At 44.1% G+C, this 15,077-nt stretch overlaps 1 protein-coding gene across 1 annotated transcript in view; it reads left to right on the forward strand.

Moving 5' to 3' along the window:
* Positions 1-15,077, forward strand: part of T265_08108 (hypothetical protein) — a gene marked incomplete at both ends in the record, with an annotated part of 70,071 nt that overhangs the window by 49,655 nt on the left and 5,339 nt on the right. Inside the window, one exon of the mRNA XM_009173815.1 lies at positions 1,366-1,530. Coding sequence (XP_009172079.1) covers positions 1,366-1,530 — 165 coding nt within the window. The remainder of the gene's footprint in view (positions 1-1,365; positions 1,531-15,077) is intronic.

A 15,077-nucleotide genomic window follows, 5' to 3' on the forward strand; every position in this document is an offset into this window, starting at 1 on the left:
CAAGCCTACATAGGAGCAGTCGGGGTTTGGTTTTGAACTACGGACCTTCCGGTTTCCACCTTAACTATTGAGCTACGTTTAATTTCTATGGACACAAAATTAACGATGGCCCGTCCTAAATTGAGTTATACATGTGTGGTAGTCCGTGATAAGCGTGAATATGAACAACATTATCAAAAATCAGGAACGGTGTACTTTTTACCGTTCCATTTCGTTTACTGCCCTAAACCGGTTGTGACTATCGTCCGATTAACACAGGCGCGTCCGTAAGAAGGATTTGGTTTAGTCATAGTTGGTTAGTAAACTGACGCGACAAGTTCAAGACCTTTTTCTAAGCGAATTTCATTTTTGGCTTTCTAGTTCGATAATGCCGATTAAACCAATCACTAGTGTCAACTTGGTATGGTGGTGAGTAGCCTGTCGTTATTTCATTTTGGTCGCTCCTGTTCAAAGGGAAAGCCCTCTGATCTACGTGAAATCGATTGCTCACTGCAAACCGTATGGCAACCACTGAAGGTCGATAGTCTCAGGCCTATTTTCTGTACTGATTCACGTGACTGGACTACTCATAATCAATATGTTCGATGTTCAAAATCCCAAAAGGTTTGTTCTTGGGAGCGAGGAAGAGGCCAGGTCGGGCGACTTCAAGATTCTTTATTAAGCAGACTCTGTTAGAGTGTTGGCAACGGCTTCGTTTTGATTTAAGCGCTTGAAACTATGATTAAGACTAACGTCTCCGCCGTCCAGTCAATCGCTTTATTTCAGGATGCACCGCTGGCTAAACTCACCACTGTCCTGTGGCGAGGACAACTGCGGCCAAAGATCAAACACCGGAGAAAATGCTCTCCCCGGACTCAGCTGGCGCCACCGCCACCTTGCCAAGGAAATGGCTTTTGTGAGTATGTCCGCTCAAATGGACAAGGTATCAAGCGACATTCTCACTTGATGTTGGCGCGGCGTGTGGATATGTACGCGGTGAACCTGCGTATGAACGTACTTGGCGCACGCATGCTCCGTGATTTATCTGTTGCACCGTTGAGAGTCACGCATTCACTTACTATCGCGCAGGCGCACTAAAACGGGCGCGCGCGGACGTATTGTGGTGCGCCACGCGCTACACACGTGTTTTCAACTCTGTGTGTCTATCCCACCATCGGCGCGTTTGGCGTCAGGTCACACGTGGCTGGTTGGTTGGCCTCGGGAGCGCTAGATTTAAAAAGCTGTTCCAGTGGTCAGGCGAATAAGAAACTGGAGACAGGGTTTGTTTGGTCTGTTGAGAGGCAACACGGAGAGAATATTGTATCAGTCAAACACCGAAGTGCAGGATGCACCTATCGACACCTGTGACCTCACCGCTTCCGTCAGCTCCTCCTAGGATTGAAAACGAAACGAAAACGGTCAACCTAACAACACTGACACCACTTGAAACTCAGCAACCTGCGGATGACATCTGGATGGATGGTTGGCCAAAAAAACTAACGATAAACGGAAGCTCTTTCTATCCACCAGTTCAAACAGCTTTTCATATAGGTGAGTTCTACTGAATTTGCATGCTTTCCATTTGTTCGAATGAACTGAAAGTTTCGACTGAATTTCGCGGAGTTGAAAGGGCAGGCTTCAAGTAGTGTTATGTCACGGGGTTGTCATGATATCACGTGCTTGGGTTCATATCAAACTAAACCATAGTATGTATCTCCGCGTGGGTATACTGTTCGCAAGAAATGTGTATAGACCGTCCCTACTGGTTACTGTATGAGAGTTGGCTCATGCCCCTATGTGGATTTGCTAATTTATTGGATCCTTTTGCTTAGTTGATTGCCCCTGCGGGCCTCCTGTGGTCTTGCCAAGAACGATTAGCCTTGAAGCAAAACAGGATGTGGTCGGACCTTGCAGCCCACACCCTTACACGTTTTCTCGTCGTACACGTATCGTAGCAAAACACCTAATAGGAACGGTGTACAGCAGAACAGGTCCCGTCGAATCGATCACTCCAAAAATGCACTAAGAACACGTTAACTAAGTAGTATAAGGGGGTTCTACTCCATCCCCAGACACGAACGGTGTCATCCCAAATTTCTGAGTCTCTAAAACGTTCAGGCTACTTGAGAGACAGCTTCAACTCCAGGGTTTCAGCTGTTGGAAGATACAGTCTTCATTTGGTCTGTTAGTGCTCTTTACGGCTCGGATATCCCAAAACGCAGGTTACCCTGAATCAATAAGTAGCCCAGAGGAAGAATACATACACTGAGTGTGTGAAACTTCTTTCCGAGAAGGCTTCACTCGAGGAACCAATTAGTACTTGACCACGTGACGTGGTTTCCGTTATTGAAGGATGAGTGGTGCTATGTCCGGTCTAAGTGAGAGTTAATCACACTGCTGATCGGTCGCTTGCAGCCAAACGGTTCAACCACCGGACAGAAGGCTGCGGTCTCGAAACTCTGAGTTTTATGGGATGCTCACTGCTGATGGTTATCAACAAGGATGAAGCAGCTGTGTAGGAGTTCTTGGCTTTTCAAAATAGGCTGACTTCACTGGCAGAATGAAAGTTCCATTGAAGGTCACATTCACATCACCATTTTACGTGCTACGTCTTAATAGAGAAATCTGAATTTGGCTGCTTGCTTAATATCTTCACAAAAACTCAAGGATAAAGGTCCATTCAATCATATAATCGATGGAACAATAAAAAAACAGTCACCCATTTCTCTTTGGTAAAAGACTAGATCTGGTCTAGAAATCGTGCTGAAGCTTGAGGCAATTCGGACAACACAGGTTTTACCTAGGCATCACTGCACTATCGTGTGAAACGGCCACATAAGAAAACCGGTCGGGGTCGACGCTTTTTAGAGGCTCTGACGAGGAGTGCCAGAATGAACGTCACAAATAGCTTTTCAAAACAGGTTGCGACTTCAGTAAGTAGGCTAGTTTATCTGCGTCTCATTTGTGAGTCAGTGATGGCTTAGTGGTTAAGGCCCGAAATTATTGAACGGAATGTATGTGGTTGGAATCCAACCCCAGCATCCCGATTTTTCCTGTCTAGCCCAAGGCAGTCTGGTACCTTCATGCCTTTTTCGAGTTGCGTGGCAGCTCGGCACCTAAAGAGTGTCACAGCTGAAAGGTTTCGTTATCATCTTTGGTTGGAGAGGAGAATCGATTTTTTGTGCCAACTTATCCTGCTGTAGAAGTCTCTACTGGGTGTGTACTAGGGGTTTCGTTTTCATTCTTGAGAGAAGCCGCACGTATGTTTATGATCTACGAGTATTTGTGTAGCCTGGTAGCGCACAGAAGTAATGACAGAACCCAAAATTCGAGATCGTTTTCATTTATCTGAACTCTACCCCAGAAGTAACACACTACTCATAAGGTTTCTGAGAACTCTTCGCCAGCGCAGGATTGATTTAACCCTTCTTGGGTTCTATCAGGTTGGCGCAGCTTTAGAGTTTCCTTTGTGCTTCATGGGGCGTTTTGTAGTTGCCTAGCCGCCCGAATTAGTCAGTAGCAGTTTCAAAAGTGAATTCTATTATTGTTAGAAAACCACCGAGTAGTTATTTGCAAGCTAGCGTCAATAACCCAATTTTTATGAATACTTGTTTAAAACCATTTAGAGGCACTTCATCTACGATTTTATTCTTAACGTCGATAGTTTCGCCACAATACTGTGATAAGTTCTGGCACTAAAAAACTGTTTATCTAATGTAAGATTGTGTCTGGGGTCTCGAACCTTCGTTCTGTTTGAACTTCACTACAAACAGGTTTTCGTGTACGCCAACGACAGTTAGTTGGCCCGCATTCCAAGGTGTTTTTGGGGTGTCTTGGGCCGCATGTTAAAGAAGTGGTCAAAATCGAAAAAACGTTGACTTAGACAGCCATCATCTGCCACTGAAGCGCGGCTCAACTTGTCCCTGTGAGAGGTATTTTTAATCTAGTTTTCCTCAAAGCAGTATCCAAGTTCAGCGTTTCCGGCCCAACTCTTGCTCGAGCAACCTACTAATCTGACTGTTGGGCTTTTGGACCATAATCGAGACCCTGTTTCCTCTTGGTGATGTTCCTACCTATCCGTAACAATCATAGAAACAGCCCGGACGCATTCTCATTACTGGATGTATTTCCTCAAAATCCGACCAGAGTATCATGGTGGACTGGGTGTTTTTATTATCATTATAAATAGCTCCTTGGAACCCCTTCACACAAATCATACTAATGAACCCCAGAAAAGACTGGGGTGCTGCACGGCTCAGTCTAACCAGATCAGATTACCTTCAGGGTGATATAAACTGATGGGATACGAACACCATGCGAACGATATTCAAACGGCGCCATCACACCATGCGGATCAGCTTTTGTTCCTTGTGATGAAGAACAAAAGCTAGCCATTCGGTTCCGCATTACGACTGCTGTGTACGGATTCGGGACTGGCTGCTCTACCTTGGTAAGCTGTTTGAGTACGTGTTGATCATGTACAGCAATTTAGCAACGGTAGCCCTGACGTAAACACAACAAGGGCGTCGTTCAGCAATTGCTTTTTGAACCAAACATAATGAAGCACAACAGGATCGACGCTTTTATCCAAGAATCGGCTGGCGACCTACGGAAAATGAAGAAGGCACGATATCGCATTGCACGGCACGGATAAAAGACAAACGATGGTCAGATAACGATGGGTCGTCGTCCGACTTGCTACAATGTTCGGCGGCAAAGCACACCTATGTGACTATAAAAAATACAATGGCGGTGATTACAGGAACACGCGTGCGCACTTGTCTGTGAATGGATTTGTCTGTGACTACAGCGTGTTGTGTTGTGCACACTTTTGAAATCGCCGAGACACGACAGGACACGACGCGACGAGATGAATAAATTATAAATTGAATGAGCCTGTCCTCCTCAGGGTTGCCGAGATAATGAATTCGTCCGTGTTCCTCATTGTGATTATGGTCTATGTACGTAGCCCAGTTTCCAGCCATCGGATGGTTCTGTGTCTGGGAAACGGATTCACTGTTTTGTTTTACGATGAAAGAGTTGAAAGGTTTCTGCCAAAGTCCACATATATGTGCAGTTCTTTGAATAGTGTAGCGCGGTCTATGGTCCCTGGTTCTGAAGTACCGCCGTTGAATACCTGAGGAGATAAACTCCTAATTACACGAAGCCGACAAGTGAAATCTTGATAGTGCTTCAATTTAGTAACCAGTTCCTTCGTAACGTTGGGCCGAACATTTTAAAGATAAGGTACTTTTACTCAAAATCATAATACCAATAAACTGTGCATTTCTAGTCGAAAAAATGCATTTATTCATACCCCACAGGCCAGTGAGTACTGTGTAACCAGTTCATCCTTGTTGGAAGTCATCAGCGGTAGCATTTTCCCGGGTGCTGTCCAAACCTCCCAGTTAAAAGTTTGGAGTTTTGACTAATCCACCACGGTCTGGATTATCAGTCACTCGCACTCAGACAGGTCACTATACCAGTTATTTTCCAGCCACGTAGTTCATATCGTTTGAGTTGATCTCGCCTGGCCGTTTGGATGACTCGGGCTTCGGGTACGCGTAACTCAACGCCTCCCCGTTTAATACAGACGTGTAAAGTGAGCCGAGCTGTTACAAAGCATCTGACAAGCAAACGTGAGGGATTGTGAGCTGTGCCCAGTAAAGTAGTAAAACCTCTTGGTACGTACGTGAGTCAGAGTTGAGGTTCGAGAAGTTTCTGTTTGTAAGTTCGTGTACGGTGCTTCTCAAAGCCATGTTGGATCTGGCCAAAATAACCAGACACTTGTTGGTAGTGTGAGGAGATTTGGGATTTTTGTGGAGATTTCGTCTGAGAAGCACTGTGCCTCTCGGCTTTTCAGCATAGATTGGCTTCACTTACAGGACGAAATCTCCACAAACATAACCAGACACGTATGGATTAGTAATGCGTGATGAGAGTGCAGTAAAATAACGAAATGACCGGCTACGTACCACCCGAATTGTGGGACAGTGTTTTAAGCGAATATGATTAGACTTATACGCTCATCTGCGTACCAATTCGGTTTTGACAGAAGATTCGGCTGGAACCCAGCTGAATCCCTCGTTTATGATGCTCTTGTTCAATTGAATGGGCTGTACAAGAGTTCCCACCAACCTTATGAGTAGTGTACTGCGTCTGAGAATATGACTAGGTTGCAAATGCGATGCTTGATCTCTTTATCCGCCAATACGTGACAGATTTACTTACGGTATTGTATGATTTCCAGGGTGAACCCATATAATATTCCCATAAGAGTCATAAGCTGTGTAAGGTTATCTATCTGTACGTGAAACTAACCAACGGTATCAATTTCTCGCAGTTTCTCTGATTGACGAGGTCGACCTGAGGCAAGGAAAGGTTCATGCATTGAACAACGAGTAGTGCGATGCATTTTTTATACATTTCACAGACTTCGAACCCACAAAAACACTAGTCAGTTGCTTCGTTCAGAAAAGTTGCGGAAATAATCGTAGAAATCAGTGCTGAGCGATTTTTCACCTTGCACACAAATACTTGGTCAAGTTGTGGGTGGTTGCGAACTCAAGCGTGAACACGTTCGCATGCTAAAACATGGTGATTCATGCGTATGTAACACGCGCTAGTGGGGTGGTGACGGAAAGCTGGATTCGCGTGTCAGACGTCCGGTGTTCCATTCCTGACACAGTCAGGTGTATGCGCTGTTAAAAAATCCCAATAAGAATGAAATTCGCCAGAATAATTATGCCGGGACAGAAGGAGGACTGTTCAAACGAGAGTGATGTTGGCGTGAATTCCATTGATTTATATAGCTTTAAGGCGGACAGAGAAACTAATCGGTGCCAACTCATTCCGACAGTTGACGACATCAGTGCTGTTTGTCCATTACACGGTTAGTTATAGGTGAATGGTTGTCATAACCGGGTGAATTCCGACAGCTTTATATTCGTCTTTAGTCTACTCACACTGATAATTGAAGATCTGTGCCCCCTGTAGTCAATCTCTCTGTCGTGGATTACAATCCTGGTATTGGAAATTCAGTATTTTTCAAGTCTGCTTCGTGCTCCGTTTGTGATGCGTGTCCCCCCAAGAATGAGTGCTCCATCTGCGTCTACGAATTACCTGTATTTCTTGGTAGACTAGTCGTTATTCTCTTATGCTTACAGATTAATGTGGAGTTCACCAGCTGTCCGTTATAGTACTATCGTTACATTTGATTTTCATACGTTTCCGGAGACTAATCACCAACTGCATCAGTACGGTACCTAGAGATTTCCTCTCTGGAATCATACTTCCATAGGGCAGTTATTCAGAATTTCCAACTAACTTCAGATGTGTGTTTTGTATGCGATGACAGCTGAACCAGTCCACCGTTTATTGGGTCTTGCTGCTGAAGGCGGCCGGGAAAGCCTTTTACGAACTGAAAGAGGGACGGACGTGCTCTGAGATAAGTGCCAGCCAGTTTTGACACCTCAGTGTAAGTAATTATGGTTGCCCAATTATAGACAGACCGCTTGAAAGGACGAACTAGAGCAGGTTTTTATAAGGTTTCTTTATCCCTAGCAATCATTTGAAGGAGCCAGCCGAAAAGATTTTGTTTAGTAGAACTTTTCGGATGAGCATGACTCCCTAATAGACGCTTGATGTTTGGGGTCAACGCCAAGTGACTGAAAGAGGATGGCACTGTATTCTGTCGGGTGGCATGCCAGTTATACATCGGGAGGGTGTTGCAGCTGAACGATTATTATTCCCAGGATTATTATTAACATTGACCACAATGAAAGTTCCCGTCTGTATTTGAACAACTTTGGATGCTTTATCCTCTAACCAAATGCAGGTAATCAGAATCGATAATATTAATAATCATAATCATAATAATAGTTGTTTGGCTTTAACACTTCAGGTGTCTAGCTTCCATGGCTGCAGAAGGAACCACGAGGGTTAAGATACAACCAAGTTACCCAAGCCTAGACAAGTACAGTCAATATATCACGGTTGGGTTCGAACCGCCTAAATTCCGGGCAATAAGTAAGCGCCTTAGCTAGTGAGCTTCCCAGAGCTCGAGGTCACATTGCCTAGATTTCATTTTGCACGAGAATTGATCCATATCTCCAAAATGTAACGCATTCATTTCCGTAGCCCCTCCCCCAACCTTTCGTACTGGAGCTGAACTCTGCATGTGTACTTGAAAAGCCATAGTTTTGTACAAACTACCAGTAAAAAATTCCGAGCTGATCGTACCACAATCAGAGTCACGTGACAAAACAAGCCTTCATCGTGGAATCCGGGTTGCAGAGTCCTCATGTTATCCATCGCGAACTAAGCGCTTAGTGTTCGCTCACGAATAGATTAAAGCTCAGCCCCCTCTCTTTGGGGGACGTTCAGTTAGCCGGCTTTCCAAGATTGTGGTTTTAGGCATTCTCCTTGAATTAGGCAGCAATGGAGTTAGGATCCCAAACCACCAGGTTAAAACGACTGGGTACATCTGCTCATGTTTAAGAGATTTCTGATGCCATCATCAAAGTTCTTGAAGCCGTAATTTTTTACACCCACTGGTTGTGTCTGATGCCCCGGACAATTGTGCTTCGGTTTTTATAAGCGGTGAGTCAGGCTGACGTTCGAACTCATTCCTTCCTACCTGAGTTCAATTCATAAATTCTATTATCCACAGAAATGCTACAGGAGTGATATATTATTGTCATTCGTGCTCCTTATTACGTACAAAGACAGTAAAATCGACTGGTTTGTGTCAAGCTACTCCTTTTTTTAAAAAAATATATGTACCATTCTTTATTGAAGTTTGCTGAAGTCTCTTAACTGCCGACATTCCTTCAAAAATCTCCGGAAAGCAACTTCGTAAGTGATGCGCACAAGTCGATGTTGCGTAGCACAGTAGATTTGTTGGGACACGCTGATAATGTTCTTTTTGCTCTTCGGGTGTATGTCGGTTTGCTTTTCGTCGGCAAGTGAGATTTACGGAGATCCGAATTTCGAAAAATGAACGGGTTTAGGAGTCCTAAATGAGTTCTTGTCGGCAAAGTTGTAGCATAAGGTCGGGCGAAAAAGGGTGTAATTTATGATGGTTAAAATCTATTGTATCCATTTCTTCAATGAAAGAGAATAAGCGGTGCGTTCAAAGCCGTAATTACCCGTGTACCGGAAAAGGTCAGTGCGTACATATGTTATTTCAGTGCGAGGAATGAACTTTGGTGTGATCACAGAAACCGGACCACTGTGTGGCCGTTTGTACAGAAACATGTGCTTAGCCCAGGCAACAAGAAGAGGTTTTGAGGTGGGTGGATGTTGTTCAATATGAGCTTTATTGTCAAGATTTTTCTGGAGAATCTAAAATCTCGTCCGCGGTGCTGGTCTATACTACTAATCGACGCCTCATGCAGTGCAGTAGTTCATCCGTACAGAAAGTCATTGTTCTTTCAAGTATCTTATTTAGTGCACTAAAATCCCGCTTTTTAAAAGATCAGTAGTTTCCGGTTTCATTATGCAGTGTAAATTCTATTGTCCTTCGTTTAAATTTGGCTAAACTTCATCATGAGATGAGGTGGTTACGCTGTCGTTTAAATCAACCAACAGAATCCTTCGTTTACCGGTGGTGGGATGATCAGCGGTCGTGATCGACGGTTTACCAAAGGTACATCAAACAGACACCGAAGCAGGCACTACCCAGAAGAACGTCTTTTTGCTGATGCTGTGCAGTTCAACGTCTCATTTAGAGACCGCCTTCTAACTAAACACATCACTCTTGTCTCGACAGTTCCCAGCCTGTCCCGATATGCCAAAGCAACGTGGCCCTGAAACTGAGTCTCGCTTTTACTGGAGCTTGTCAGCAGTACCAGTATTTCAACTCCGGAAATCCGACGTATGAAGCCACCAGGTTACATTAACCCCACCCACTAACCACCTCCTAACAGGCGGACTGTGTTGGATCCATCTGAGGCCAAGAACGATAACTCAATTGCCATTTCGACCAATTTGATTGTTAGTCAGGACCTTCAGATCGAAAACTCACTACCGATACAGTTTCCGTATTGTTTAGCTACTATCTGTATGGGTATTCTAGAGCGAACTGTCCTGTCAGACAGGACAACAGACAAAACCAGAGACAGTCAGCTGTTGTTAATGCATAGCAACCGCGATTTCTTCTAAGCAGGGGGCTCATTGGTCCTTCTTTATGTGTCGCAAACCACCGGCTTTAGTCTCATAAACAATAATGGCTTGACACAGAATGCTCATACACCACCCTAAACAGGACCATTTCGCCATTCCCACCTGTTCTCATCCATACTCACTAACCGAACAGCCTGCGGGATGCACATGTCTTCAGAACCACGGTGACTTGTTTGCACGTGCCAGATACCCGACTGCATGCATAAATATCGTACAATTTTTAACCCTTCGATGGTGAGATGTAACTCCGATTGATCGTCGTCCTCGGCTCTCTAATCGACAACGCAGCCTTTGAAGTTGTCGGCTCATTCGGAAAGACACGTTTATGTTTGTTTGTGTGTGCAGTGTGTGTGTGTGTATTTATGACTGGTCTCAGACAACGGCCGAGCAAATCGACATTAAAACGCTTACGTTGGCGATGGCGCTCGTGAAAGCCATACCATCACAGGCTCACACGTGGAAGACTAGTTCCTTGTCTGCCTAATAAAAATGATCAACAGGCTACAGGACCTCTGTTTTTGGTGTGTACTCGCTAGGTTGACAGACTTAAGCGAAGGTATAACTTAAGACTTGTAATTGATAGTTCATCCCTACATTCTAATAAGATTGTATTAAATTGCCTGACTTGGTGGTGACTTTGGGAGAATCAGATTCTATAATTACTCCAAGGATGAACTTAGAAGAGAACACCTGATTCGCTATGAAACACCAAGTCTTGACTGCGTATGAGACGCTGCTCTATTGATTCGACTGCAATCGTGGGCGGGAACTTCGTCAGTGGGAACAAAAATATCTTGTTCACTCATGTTAAAAACGGCACGAAGCGCGTAGGGTACCTTCACTTGATAGAAGAACAGATAAATATGGTTTCTAACTGACCCATGGGCATTCGTTGATAACATATCTTCCAATTCTCTGTCACGTTCTCCTTTCTGTCAATTACAACCCGAGCTCAGAATTTGTTTTTTTTATAGCCCAGATTATCATATTTATGAGTTATGAACCAAGGGATCTTGCCATTCTTCACACTGAATACTTTCTCTTTTCGGTGTACTGTTTTGCACGTGGTACTTCCTATCTGAAACGCGAGCTGACAGAAAAAAATTGTCCACAATCCTGCTGTTTTAGGTACCCATAAGGTTGTTAAAAGGAGATTCATCTGAGTTAGCTGTTAAAACCAAACTGGTTTGTAAATCAGTGTATCTGGCGAATTGCGCACAGTTTCGTATCAGAGTAGAACATAAGAATGTTGAACGGGAACTTAGAGGATGAATCCTCCTGGTGAGCTCCAAGAAAGGCGAAACAGACCGTTGGCTGTCGAGGAGTGTTCAGAAATCTTATGAGTAGGGTTCCGTGAAAAACGCACTGGAGTCGTTTTGAAATAGGTGGAACTAAAACTAGAAAACGAATAACAGATGTGCCTTCAAGTGCCCATCATCAGCTGCTTCGTCAGGTAACATTACGTTGTTTGAATCCGACTCTTGAACAGACTGCGAACTATTCAGGTATAAGATTAAAAGAATGCAGTACGCCATTAGCATGCACTACTGCTCGGATGGTTGTCATTTTTAGTACTTCACTTCTCACTCAAGCGAAATGGTTTAGTACTTCGGTGATTTCTACGCAACTTGTCCCGCCTTCGACGATGCAGTCTCATCGAGCTGAAGCCTGTGTAAGACTCAGATATCCAGCTCGTTAAGACTGAAGTCGAACATGCTACCTCCATCTATTTTCGGCAGAAATATACTTACCAATTGTGCGCCGTGACTTTGAAGAAAGTACATCCCAATGCAACGCTACATGGTACCGAATGGGGCGGAATCCCTAGGTTACTGGTGAAAGAAAGCGGGATTAATCCGGTTTGCCTCATGTTTTTAACTCAAAAATTATATGCGACACACGGTGCTCAATCGTAAATGACGACCTTGACCACACTTTTATATAATTTAATTGTCATGTGATAAAACTCAGTGGTTAAGGCGCGCGCTTACCAACCGGAAGGTCCGTGGTTCGAACCCGGCATTAGCACCTCGACTGAACTGAGCACTTTTGACTATGCCTGATGGAACTTGAAGATAAATCGGCATCATTTTGCTCCATCGGACTGGTGCGAGATTAAGCAACTGTAGGTCGACTGGAAAACCCAAAAATGCAATATGTCAGACACTTTCCTGTGGACCAGGAAATAAGTGTTGTTTTCCACCCATTTCCCCCGTTGTTTTTCATTTTTCTTAAACTTCCACGATGCTCTGCACACCGTAGAAAACATCACTATTTTGCGTCTTTCATGTATCGACTACCGCTGATCAGTTAGCCAGTAGTATGAAGGGGTCAGTGCGCTGGTCGAATGCTCGAATGGTCGTTATAGCATTCTCTTACCTGAGCTGCCTGCCAGCTTCTAACCATGGGACTTACTGACATGGTTCAAACCAAACAACTCATCTACCTAAGAATCACATGATAGGCGAGTTAAGAACTCACAGCTCGATAACACTGACGTATGAGCCCTCGAGTCGAGTCTATGCGTACCCGTTGTACCGTGATTGATTCTACAATCTATGAGAAACTAACTGACGTGCCTGTGGAAGATCACAGGTTGCCACAACAGCACTAAACTGCTTGATTACTCTACTGTTTTTTTCATTGCAAACATAGCAGGTATCAATCTGTTTTGTACATGAAAGTTTGTTCAAATCCGATCAATACCATTGGAGCTCATAGCGTGTGATCCATGCTTGGGCGATAGCCCATTTTATAACAAGCCTTCTGATTGACTGAAATAAGGTGCATCAAACTGCCCGGGAAATTCCAGTGAAAGTCAGTGCACAAAATTTGATTGTACAACACAAATAAACTGCGTCACGGAGGGTCTATACACACCGTCCGTTAATCATCAGTACTACCACTGAATTCCAGTGGCTAGTCACTGCTGTCCACAAACGAACCAGACATTTGGCATTTTATTGGATTTTAGGTCCACGCTAGTTTCTGCGAGCACTTTTTGGACACTCAACTGCTAACCACCTACAATATCTGATTCTATATTTATCGCTGCATATGTGTGACCTAAGTGGACGCAAAGATTGCGAATCAGCTGCGTCGTCGTGCATGACGAAAGTAGCTTGTAAGGCGCAGCATACTGGAGGGTTTAGAGCTTTTCGGACGGTGCCTATTCATCGGGCCCCTCGGTGGGTGATTCAAGATGTTACGTGACCACGCAACTGCATCTGAAGTGTTTGCCATGGAGGTTGAAAAAATGCTATGGCAAGCGATTACCGACATCAATAAATTGACGTTCTTGACGAAATACACGTTTTGTTACTTATGAGTAGCTCAGAGGGAGAACGAAGTTGACCGGTTGAGTGAAACTTTCATGGGAGATTTCCTCGCTTAAGGGGCCAGTCAACACATATGCCTACGTGATGTGGATCCCGTGATTGAGTGGTCCTATAGCTTGTCTAAGTCCGAGTTAGTCACACAACTGGTCAGCCTCTAATGACCGGTTAAGTGATCTGTAGTTTTGTCAGTTTCTGATCGCTGATGATTCCCATCAAGTATGAAAGACCTACACAGTGCTTGTCAGCTTTCCAACATAGATTGACTTCACTTGCGGGCCATAATCATTAAAATGTCCGATTTCCTCATACTTTTAATTCCGTCAAGAACTTCCATTCTTGTCAGTTAACTACCTTGTACCAACATAACAATCCATAAAAGCGAATCATTTAGATTTTGGAAATATCGCAGTATAACCGCAAATAGAGATAGACGCAAAGTTTGAACCGTGCTGTGGCAGGGAACTACCACGATAAGGTGGTGAACCGTCCTTTTTACGACCTTACGTTTCCAGCACACACCCCTGATACGTCGGCGTTCCGCGTGTTTTTTAAGGCTTCATTAAAGTGGATTTCCCCACATCACCCAAACAGTGAACAAAAGAGTCCGAATTCCGATGAAAATACCCGCTTGTATCGCTTAGTCGTGATAAATTCATGTTGACACTACCTAGCTGTGGATAGACAATCGACGTACTCAAACCCAAGATTCATCAGCTTGGAACTTCAATCCAGAGGAGTATTCATGTACAAACCTAACTAAGATAAGTGTTTAGGAAAAGCAACTAGTGCGAAAGTTCCACGCTGGTAAAGACCTAGTTTGCGAACTCATGAAGAAAAGTCATTCACCTTCCAACGAAGGTAGGCCAAAAGAACTTCCTGGTGAATAGCCGTGCCCCCTATAAGAATGTCATACTATCCGAGTTTATTATAAAGTTTCCTCACGATAGTTGTATCAAGTAAGTTAGCTTGTATCAAATCTTTCAACTGTGGGGGAGATTTTGTAATTTTCAAATGAGGTTTCTTCTTGTCAGAGGAGCCGTTCTATGCTTAAAAGTCGACAAGCACTGCGCAGCTGTTTCATACTGGGAGGTATCATCATTGCGCACCTCATGAAACTGTCTCGAACCCGCGACCTCCCGGTGTAGTTCGTCGCGAGCGACTAATCAACAGTGTGAGTAACTTGGCACTCATCCTTTTAATCGTGGAATCCACATCACGTGGACATCCCATGGGAGCGTCCAAATAAGTTTATTGTTGTAAAGATAAACTTGTCCAAAGCAAAGTAATTCGTTTTAGGAGAGGGTCCGCCTCTACGTGAAACCGATCATTTTTTATTTCCTGCGTAAATGTGGAGCAGGGCTTGTGCAGTTTAGTACGAAATTGAGCCTCTGTTTAAGTCGTTCGAACTATGATAATCTTCAAAGTGTAGATACATTCAGGAGCAACCACAAGTAACCGTAGCAAACTAAAGTCCATTGACTGCTGAACATAGCTCTGAGGCAGGTCAGCGTGTTGGTCCTACTCACGCCTTGATTCCGCCGTAAGCATCCAAAAAAGAATCTACTGTGTGGCGCT

The sequence above is a fragment of the Opisthorchis viverrini genome (genome assembly GCF_000715545.1).
Source record: "Opisthorchis viverrini unplaced genomic scaffold opera_v5_202, whole genome shotgun sequence".
NCBI classification, from domain to species: domain Eukaryota; kingdom Metazoa; phylum Platyhelminthes; class Trematoda; order Opisthorchiida; family Opisthorchiidae; genus Opisthorchis; species Opisthorchis viverrini.